Raw genomic sequence first — 10,063 nt, forward strand, 5'->3', positions numbered from 1 at the left:
TATTTGTTGATGTAATTGAAAAAGTTAATGTATTAGTTTCACAGAATGGGTCATTATTAAGGTCAGAAATTCTAGGAACTATTAAGATTAATTGTAAATTATCTGGAATGCCAGAATTAAGACTTGGACTAAATGAAAAAATTAATATTGGAGATAGAATGGAAAGTAATAAAAATCAAGTACAAAAAAGAGCTGAAATGGATGATGTTAGTTTCCATCAATGTGTTAGATTAAGTAAATTTGATAGTAATAGAATTATTGGATTTGTTCCACCTGATGGAGAATTTGAATTAATGAATTATAGATTAACTTCAAATATTAGACAATTAATTTGGGTTGAATCAGTAATTGATAGAAAGAAGAGAAATAGAATTGAAATCTTAATTAAAGCAAAAAGTTTCTTCAGAGAAGCTATTAATGCTAATAATGTTCAAATTAGAGTTCCTGTTCCATCTGATGTCTTTAATCCACAATTTAGATCATCTATTGGAACTTGTAGTTATGAACCACAAAATGATTGTGCTTTATGGTTTATTAAAGTATTTCCTGGTAATCGTGAATTTATGATGAGAGCATCATTTGAATTACCATCAATAAGAGATGAAGAAACTGATAAAGAAAAGAAACCTGTTCGTGTTAATTTTGAAATACCATATTACACTGTAAGTGGTTTACAAGTAAGATATCTAAAAGTAGTTGAAAAAAGTGGATATCAATCATATCCTTGGGTTCGTTACATGACTTTTGCTGGTGATTATTGTTTTAGAACATAAAAAAAATGAATAGTTATCTAAAACAAATTGAATACTTTTTTATTCATTACTGGGGTATTTAAATAATCCTTTTTTTTTTGTAATTTAAATCTTATTTCATTAATTATGAAAGAATGGAAGTAAGGTTAGATGGAATTAATATGAAATTTGAAAATACCTATAATTATACTATTATATAATTATAGGTATTAATAGAATAGTATCGTTTTTAATTTAATTTATTTGTTAATCTTTGATTTTGTTAGTTGTCATTTTGAATGTTGATGAAATATGGAAATAATTGTATCATTGTTTTATTCATTCTCTTTTTCTTAGTATTATGTAATAAGCATACTTATTCTCTATATTGTAATGACTTATTTAATATATTACAGCTTGTTTTTCAATTCTATTATATAGTATTTATTTTAATTATTCTCTTTTTATTAATTCATTCATCAATGATTTGATTATTTATTACAAAGAGTAATCATAACCCATATTTATTTATGTTGATGGATCTTCAATTATATTATGTCTTAAATCAATTAAATATTGAATTAATGATTAATTTATATTGTTTATGAAATATGACATACATTATTATGTACATAATTAATAAATGGTTTGGTTATAATTTATGGTATATTCTTATTTTATATATTCTATTAATATATTAAAACGATATACAATCACTATTATTTCTAAAGTTTTCTTAATATTTATATTATTTTCATTTTGTATTTAATTCTATTTAATATTGAATGACAATGAAATATAAAATAATAAATTAAAATATCAAGAAATGAATAAAAATATAGTTAGTATAATAGAACATAATATATAATGAAATCAATATCATCAAAATATATAGTATTGAAATTATTTAATTAATCATATTTTTATTTAACATAACCATGTAATATGTTTTGAATTATTTAAATATCAATTTTTCTTTTAATACATTATTTTATCTTTATATTCTATTTATTAATGAATTATATTCACATTAATGATTATATTTGTTATATATTGAATATATTTATCATTATAATTTTTACAAAAAAAAATTAGTCTTAAATATAAGAACAAAAAAATAATATTTGATAAATTTACATAACCTATTGATGTTTTATTATTTAAAATACTTTAACTTATTATCCATGTTATTATCATATTTATCACATAACTTAATCAATAATATGCTTTAGTATTAAGTATTCAATTAAAATCAAAAAAAGAATGAATAATATCAATTTGATTAATGAAATAATTATCAAAAAAATATATTTTAATGTGTCATTCAATGTGATTATGAAGAGTTAACAATTCCATTAACTCAAATAAATTCGCATTTTTATATAAATAAAATAAAAATGAAAGAAATAGAAAATGATAATAAAAATATTAATAAAGTAATATTTACTCAAAATAAATTAATTTTTAAAATGAATTATAAAATGAATATTCTACATTAATGAAGGTTCAAACTGAATAGAAATTTACATTAAATAAAAAGTAAAATTAAAAAAAACCAATAATAAAATAAATAGTTATATTAAAATAAAATATTTGGAAATAAGAAAAATCAAAAATAAATAATATTTGTAAAACTAAAAAAAAGAACAAGAATAAATCAATGTTATTTTTTACTTTATTAATAGCATCTGTCTTTGCTACACATGGTGTTGATATGTCCACTTTAACTTCTGTTTCATCTTTCCAATGTTTCGTAAACAAGGGTTACACTTTTGCTATTCCAAGATGTTGGAGATCAACTGGAAGTTGGGATCCTTACTGTGCTAATAACTGTGCTAATGCCCATGCTGGTGGAATGAGCAGAGTAGATGCTTATTTCTTCCCTTGTTATTCATGTGGTAATGCTGCAGGACAAGTTAATTCTTTCTGGCAAAAAGTTATTTCTAATCAATTAAAAATCACTACTGTTTGGTTTGATATTGAAGGAACATGGTCATCATCTTATGCTGCTAACCAACAATTTTTCATGGAAATGATGAACCAAGCTAGAGCCATTGGTATTGTCCATGGTGTCTATGTCTCTCAACACTACTGGAACTCATTCTTTGGTGGATCATATATTTATCCATATGCTAGTTCAACTCCATTATGGTATCCACACTATGATCATAATCCTTCATTCTCTGACTTCTCTTCATTTGGTGGATGGTCTAATCCAGCTATTAAACAATACCAAGGAACTACCTCCATGTGTTCTGCTTCTGTTGATCTTTCTTATCAACCATAACTCACTTTCTTCTTTATTTCATTTAGTAATTTATTTTAATTAAAACAATGATAAAAACATCAAAGAATTGAATTATTCTAATAATAAAAATTAAAAATGTTTTTAGGTTTTTTAGAATTAATTTTTGTTTTATATATCAATTTAAAAGAAATAAAAATAAAAAATAAAAAACTTCAATAAATTAATTCAAATAAAGGAAATGTCATACGATAGAGCTATTACTGTATTTTCACCAAATGGTCATTTATTCCAAGTAGAATATGCACTTGAGGCTGTAAGTAAAGGATTAGTTTCTGTTGGTGTTAAAGGAAAAGATTGTATTATTTTTGGTGTTGAAAAGAAATCAATTGCCAAATTACAAGACCCAAGAACAGTGAGAAAAATTCAACAAATTGATCAACACATTTATACTACATTTGCTGGACTAACTGCAGATGCACGAGTATTAATTAATAAAGCAAGACTTGAAGCACAAAATTATCGTATGTCAATGGAAGATGCTCCAACTGTTGAATATGTTACAAAAGCAGTTGCTAATTATCAACAAAAATATACTCAGCAAGGTGGAAGTCGTCCATTTGGTATTTCTACTCTTATTGGAGGGTTTGATCCTGATGGAACTCCAAGATTATATCAAACTGATCCAGCTGGAACATGGACAGAATGGAAAGCTCATGTTGTTGGAAGAAATTCAAAAACAGTTGATGAATATTTAGTAAAAGGATATGAAGATAATATGGAAATAGATAAAGCAGTTGTAGTTGTTGTTCGAGCTCTTTTAGAAGTTGTTGAAAGTAAAAATAATATTGATGTTGCTGTTTTTACACGTGATTATAAATTAACAATGTTAAATGATACTAAATTAGCAGAAATTGTTCAACAAATAGAAAGAGATAAGCAAGTTGAAGCAGAAGAAAAGAAACCAATTCTCCAATAAATTTTATTTTTCTTTCTCACGTGCTTTGTTTTATTTTTCAACAATGATTGTTTAATTCTTTTTATCACTTTAACCGATTATAAATAAAAAGAAAAGTACATAATAAAATAAAAAAATTCAATTAGTGATAATACATTTCTAATGACATTCCATCAACTACCTCATATGACTCTAATGAGATATGATCTTGATAAACATTATTTCCTCTTTGAATTTTAATTTTATCAGGTCGAGTACCAGTTTTAGCACCAGCAACAATTTTTAAGTCCATAACAGTGTCATCCTCATGAACTTTTACTCTAAATTTTTTTCCTAATCTATCATTAAGGATAACTTCTATCATTTTACCTTCACCAGTCATTTTTGTTTATATTATTTTAAGATGAAAAGATTTATTTATTTAATATAAAAAAAGATAAAAATAATAAAAAAACAACCACTTCATTTTTAACTCAATTAGCATAATTTAGTAGTAAGTTTACCAGCCTTAATTGGAAGATTAAATCTCTTTGATGCAATAACTGGTTTACAATGTACCATTGGGAATTTAACGTGGTGTCCAACAAATTGATGAAGGACTGGATTCTTAACAGCTTTGTCTCCAACAGTAGTAATACTAATCAATTGAATTTTGTCTTGTCTAGTTCTGTATTGTGATGCAAGATCGTTGTACATTTGTCTAACAGCACCAACTCTAGTAACATCTCTATATTGTTTAGTGATGTTATGAATTCCACCAGCAGAGACATATCTCAAGAAGATTTGATAATTCTTAACAACAGTTGGGTTCTTTTCAAAAATTGGTTGACATTGAAGAAGTTCTGCATTAATCTTCTTGACTTTGTGTTGTTTCTTTAACATCATCCAGAATTTGGATTTAGCAACGACATAGTTTGGAGCAAAAACTCTTGATCTGAAGATTTCATTTGGGTTGTGAGCTTTATCAGTACATCTGGCGGTGATATAGTATTCCTTCATTGCAAATCAACCAACAATATATTTTAGGGTTGATTTATTGAGATCAACCCGAAGGGTTATTTTTCTAACTTATTAACTACCTTTCTTTAGTTTTTTCAATACCATTAATTTTTTATTTTTGTTTATTTTTGTGTTTTTTATTTTACGTCTTTCCTTTTTTTTAGATTTATTAGTTGTTTATATTAAATGCAGTGGGTCATCCCTAAAGCTCAACTTGATACTCTCTTGCGTCAATATGGATCACCACAAGTTGAGTATAAGAAAAGAAGGGAATATTGCCAAAAAATTAGAGCAATTGGTAAAGAATTAAATTTGTTTGTTGAATTAACATTAAAAAGAATAATTAGAAAAATATGATTAATGAATAATAGAAGTAGTAAAATAAGTGCATTGTCTCAAATTATATTTATGCGTTATTTTCTTTATAATTCATTGAATAGTTGTGATCCATTGTATGTACTTTCTGCATCAATCTTTTTATCAATGAAATTAGAAGATTGTAGAACAAAAGGAATTGATGAATTAAAAAAATGTTGTTGTGATCAATTCAAAGAGATAAAACGAATTGAAGAAAGTGAATTATTATTATATGAACGTAAGGTACTTGTTGGTATTAATTTTGAATTAAATATTGAAACTCCACACTTATATTTAAATAAATTAACTAATGGATTTTCAATAGAAACAAATTTAAAATTAGATGCATGGGCATTTACAAATGATTTATGTTGTACACATGTTGTACTTACACATACACCATTTTGTATTGCATTGTTATCATTATGTTTTTCTTCAAAACAACATAAATTTGATTTAAGTTATGATTGTGATATGATTCGATCTCAATGCCAAAAATTATCATTGAAATGTCCTGAAGAAACTCTGAGCAGGACTGGAAAAATTCATTTATTAGAATTTTTTGCTATTAAAGCTGAGTATGTTCAAGAAGCAATGTCAGCTTTAACTCAATTCTATAATCCTTAATGCTGTACTTCTTTTTCTTACTTAATTTTTCTCTTTTTTCTAGTCATAAAAATAATGTAATATAACAAGGTAATTGCAATAATTCACAAATAAAACCCTACAACAACATCAAATCAAAGAAGATAGAAGAATGATATTTTTGTAATTTTTTTATTTCATCTTAATTATCATCAAATGAGTTTCGACTCTAGTTCTTCTTCATGGTATAGTCAAAATAGGAATTTAAGAAATAGGACATCTACATCAAGTCGTTCAAGAAGTAGAGATAGAAGTAGATATTCTGGGATGAGTGAAAGTGATAGTCAATTTCAAAATGATGATATTATGAGGTTACAAGAAAAAATTCAGGGAATGTCTATGAGAAGAAGTAATCCAATCTCACAAAAGATTCGTGTTTCAAGAGAGAATCTTCCTGCTTTTCAACACCGACAAGAAATCATTGAAAAAATCAGACAAAATCAAGTTGTTATTATTTCAGGAGATACTGGTTGTGGTAAATCAACTCAAGTTACACAATATATTTTTGAAGATGCTAGAGCAAATGGTGAACATGTTAAAATTGCATGTACTCAACCTAGAAGAATTGCTGCTACTAGTCTTGCTGAACGAGTTTCAGAAGAAGTAGGATGTTCATTAGGAACAGCTGTTGGGTATCAAATTGGGATGGAAAAACAAGCAGATAGTAACACAAATATAATTTATTTAACTCCAGGAGTATTACTTCAACAACTAATGAGAAGAGAAGGAAGAAGAATGTATACACATATTATTATTGATGAAGCACATGAAAGAGATCTTGACACTGAATTTTGTTTAATGTTATTAAGAAAATTTCTTTCAAAAACAACTGTGAGACTAATTATTATGTCAGCAATGATGGATGTTGAAAAAATTCAAAACCATTTTATGTTAATTCCAGAAACAGGATATCAAATGCAACTTCAATACTTATTATGTGATTTTAAAGAACAAAAAGAGTTTGAAAGAATTGATATTACAAGATTATCTAAACCACCATTACTTCATATTGGTGGTAAAAGATTTCCTGTAGAAGAATTTTATATTGAAGATGTATTAAAATTAGTTAAAAAAACTTTTGAAGAAATTTATCCATTTCAACAAAAAGAGAATATTTTCTCTACATTATATCCTGAACTTGATTCAAGAACTCTTGGATTAGGAGTTGATCTTATTCAGTACATTATTAGAAATGAAACTGCACCAATTTGTATTTTAGTTTTTCTTCCTGGAATGGCTGAGATTGAAGAAATGAAAAGCAGGTTAGAGTGTTGTTCTTATAGAGGAGAAATTCCTTGTAACTTTATTAAATTACATTCGACTGTTTCAATGACAGAACAAAGATCCATTTTTATAGAATCAAATGCTCATAAAATTATTTTGTCTTCAAATATTGCTGAAAGTTCAATTACTGTTCCTGGAGTTAAAGTAGTTATTAATTTTGGGATGGAAAAGTCAATGCAATTTGATACAGCAATGAATATTGAAGCACTTAAATTAACATGGATTTCTAGTGCAAGTGAAACACAAAGAGTTGGTAGAGCAGGAAGACTTTCATCAGGTAAATGTTATCATATGTATCCAAGAACATTTGCAAGAGAACTTGGACGATATTCAGAACCAGAAATTCAAAGATCACCATTAGAAAAGATAATGTTAATGATTTTAGAAATGAAAGAAGGAAGAGAATTACTTGATTATGGCATTCAACCACCTTCAGACTCTAATATTGAAAGATCAATAGATAATTTAATTATTGGAGGATTTGTTGTAAAAGAAAATCGTATTGATAATGCAATTACTATTGCACCATTAGGAAGATTTGCAGTTAAATTACCATTAGACTATAGAGTTGCTAAATTAGTATTTTTTGGATTATATTTTGGAGTATTTACTGAAACTGCAAGAATTGCTGCATTATTTGGAATAAATCAAACATTAAGAAGAGAAACATCAGAAATGCTTCAGAAAAAGATGGTTATTGATAAATTATATAGTGATATTATTACTTCTTTATTAATTGATGATAGTAATAGAAGAGAAGTAACAAATATTGTTAATGAAATTACAAGAAGACTTTTTATTGATGTTAGAGATAAGAAGTTATATGATAGGTATAATGTTAAAAATAAAGAAGGGGAATATGCTATTCATCTTGCATTATATGCTGCATTTTATCCAAATTATTTTACTACCGAATGTTTAGATGGTAAATTATTAGAAGCAGTTAATAGAGGATGTTCTTCCCATGAACGAGTTGGAGAAGTAGAAATGAATCCATGGTATACTATTGCATTTAAAGGAGTACCTGATAGTGTTACTAACCAACAATTTTTAGAACAACTTGGAACATATTTTTTTAAAGTATTTGGGAATGTTTCAGTAATTAAATATATAAAGAAAACTGATAGATTTAGATTAGTTGAATTTTATGAATTTAGGGATGAAATAAAAAAAGAGATTTATCCATGGGGAACAAGAATGAGATATCTTTATATAGCATTAGAATGGTTGTCTCAATGTTCATTTTATTGTAAAGAAAAAGTTAAAGGACCTAATGGAATTGAAGAAGATGTTACTGTTAGGTGTTATGCTTATCACCCATATTCTGTTTCATTAGTAAATTATTTTACACGACAAATTGCTCGAATAGAAGGAGGAAGTTGTTTAGCACCTTTATTAATGAAACAAGAATTAAGGGTTGGAGGAGGACATGAAGAGTATTATCCTGTTGATCCTAATTATTGTATTGTAACAGGACTAATTGGTGAAAGTAATTCAGGAATGACAATGTGTAGAAAAGTATCACTCTTTCCAAATAAAATTGGTAAACAACATTTACCAATATTAGCAATGATTTTTTCACCTACTCCAGTATTACCATTTTATAATAAAAATTATACTAAACTTCGTTCAATATTATTTGCACATTCAAGAAGAAGTGTTAAAGTAGAAGTTTATCTTGATGAAACTACTTTGATTGCTATTAATCGCATTCGAAATGATATTAAGAATTTTGCTGACTCATTTGAAATTCAAAGAGGAGAATATTTAAGACCTTGTGAAGTAATGCAAGTTTTTAAAGAATTATTAGAGAAAACATACTATCCAATGAAAGGTAGGGAAATACAACCTGATGAAGATGAAATTAAATTTGTTGAACGAAACCAAACACTAACTTATCTTTATGCAGACCATCCTTTCCACAAAATGAAACCTCTTAGTGTTGAAAAAGATCTTGAGTTAAGTGAAGACGATGAGGCACAAGATGCATCAACAAAAATTGATGAATATTTATATAAAGAGAAATTAGCAAAAGGATGGTACCCTGAAAAAAGACTAGTTTGTGGTTTATGTCAATCAGTTATTTGTTATTTAAAAAATGTAAAACCACCTAGTTCGAATTTACCTAAAAATGTTATTGGTGTAATGACATGTACTTTTGGATTATTAAAAACACAAAACGATCCAAGAATTGGTTGTTGTATGAAAGGACATCCTTGTTGCAAAAGAATTGATGGACAATATGTTCTTACTGAAGATTCTAAATGTATATTAGTTGATGATCAAGGAATTTCAAAACCTTGGATTCCAGAAACTTATGAAAATTTCTTTGCAAATATAGGAGGAATTTATACACAAGTTCCACCTGTTACACCTGGAGAGTCATTAACAGATTATGATTGTCCTTTATGTGAAACAAAATGTAGAACTAAAGATGAATTCCTTAAACATATTCCAACAACAACTCATAGAATGGCTGAGACTTACTATCGAAATATTTATATGAGAAACAAATAATTTCATTTTTTTTTTTTGGGTGTATTTATTATTTTATTGAAACACAATAAAATCTTTTGCTGACATTAATCATTCATAGTTCATTTATTTTAACATATAACCTACTTTTGGGAATATTTCTACTGTATAATTGGAGTTGTATTAATGATTTTCTTATTTGTTTATCTATCTTCTCCAATTCTCCTAGTTTATATTTGACAATACTAAATCCATATCTTAATTTAGAGATTATATCACTATTAATCTTTCTTATTGTATTGAGGCTGCTATATTTCATAGTATTTAATGATGATAAAATAGAAGACACAACATTTAATATTCTTGTAC

General features: G+C 26.5%; 7 protein-coding genes across 7 annotated transcripts in view, besides 1 other annotated feature; 5 read left to right on the forward strand and 2 right to left on the reverse strand.

Annotated features, from left to right (window-relative positions):
• Positions 1-773, forward strand: part of EHI_089880 (AP-1 complex subunit mu-2, putative) — a gene marked incomplete at both ends in the record, with an annotated part of 1,264 nt that extends 491 nt beyond the window's left edge. Inside the window, one exon of the mRNA XM_001914106.1 lies at positions 45-773. Within this exon, the coding sequence (XP_001914141.1) occupies positions 45-773 (729 nt within the window). The remainder of the gene's footprint in view (positions 1-44) is intronic.
• A 1,618-nt stretch (positions 774-2,391) lies between these two features.
• Positions 2,392-3,039, forward strand: EHI_089990 (lysozyme, putative; the record flags this gene model as incomplete). The annotated part of the gene is made up of 1 exon (XM_643614.2): positions 2,392-3,039. One exon carries the CDS (start codon positions 2,392-2,394, stop codon positions 3,016-3,018), a length of 627 nt encoding a protein of 208 aa, XP_648706.1. The 3' UTR covers positions 3,019-3,039.
• A 178-nt stretch (positions 3,040-3,217) lies between these two features.
• Positions 3,218-3,955, forward strand: EHI_090000 (proteasome alpha subunit, putative; the record flags this gene model as incomplete). Its single annotated transcript, XM_643615.1, has 1 exon — positions 3,218-3,955. The coding sequence occupies one exon, from the start codon at positions 3,218-3,220 to the stop codon at positions 3,953-3,955; it is 738 nt and encodes a 245-aa protein (XP_648707.1).
• A 121-nt stretch (positions 3,956-4,076) lies between these two features.
• On the reverse strand, positions 4,077-4,316 carry EHI_090010 (ubiquitin-like protein 5, putative; the record flags this gene model as incomplete). The annotated part of the gene is made up of 1 exon (XM_643616.1): positions 4,077-4,316. One exon carries the CDS (start codon positions 4,314-4,316, stop codon positions 4,077-4,079), a length of 240 nt encoding a protein of 79 aa, XP_648708.1.
• A 95-nt stretch (positions 4,317-4,411) lies between these two features.
• On the reverse strand, positions 4,412-4,935 carry EHI_090020 (60S ribosomal protein L18a, putative; the record flags this gene model as incomplete). Its single annotated transcript, XM_643617.2, has 1 exon — positions 4,412-4,935. Exon 1 carries the CDS (start codon positions 4,931-4,933, stop codon positions 4,412-4,414), a length of 522 nt encoding a protein of 173 aa, XP_648709.1. The 5' UTR covers positions 4,934-4,935.
• A 184-nt stretch (positions 4,936-5,119) lies between these two features.
• On the forward strand, positions 5,120-5,936 carry EHI_090030 (uncharacterized protein; the record flags this gene model as incomplete). The annotated part of the gene is made up of 2 exons (XM_643618.2): positions 5,120-5,247; positions 5,305-5,936. 2 exons carry the CDS (start codon positions 5,120-5,122, stop codon positions 5,915-5,917), a joined length of 741 nt encoding a protein of 246 aa, XP_648710.2. The 3' UTR covers positions 5,918-5,936.
• A 155-nt stretch (positions 5,937-6,091) lies between these two features.
• Positions 6,092-9,736, forward strand: EHI_090040 (helicase, putative; the record flags this gene model as incomplete). The annotated part of the gene is made up of 1 exon (XM_643619.1): positions 6,092-9,736. The coding sequence occupies one exon, from the start codon at positions 6,092-6,094 to the stop codon at positions 9,734-9,736; it is 3,645 nt and encodes a 1,214-aa protein (XP_648711.1).
• A 51-nt stretch (positions 9,737-9,787) lies between these two features.
• Positions 9,788-10,063: part of a repeat region that runs on past the window's edge.

The sequence above is a fragment of the Entamoeba histolytica genome, genomic scaffold, assembly GCF_000208925.1.
Source record: "Entamoeba histolytica HM-1:IMSS scf_1104750517669 genomic scaffold, whole genome shotgun sequence".
Classification (NCBI taxonomy): domain Eukaryota; phylum Evosea; order Mastigamoebida; family Endamoebidae; genus Entamoeba; species Entamoeba histolytica.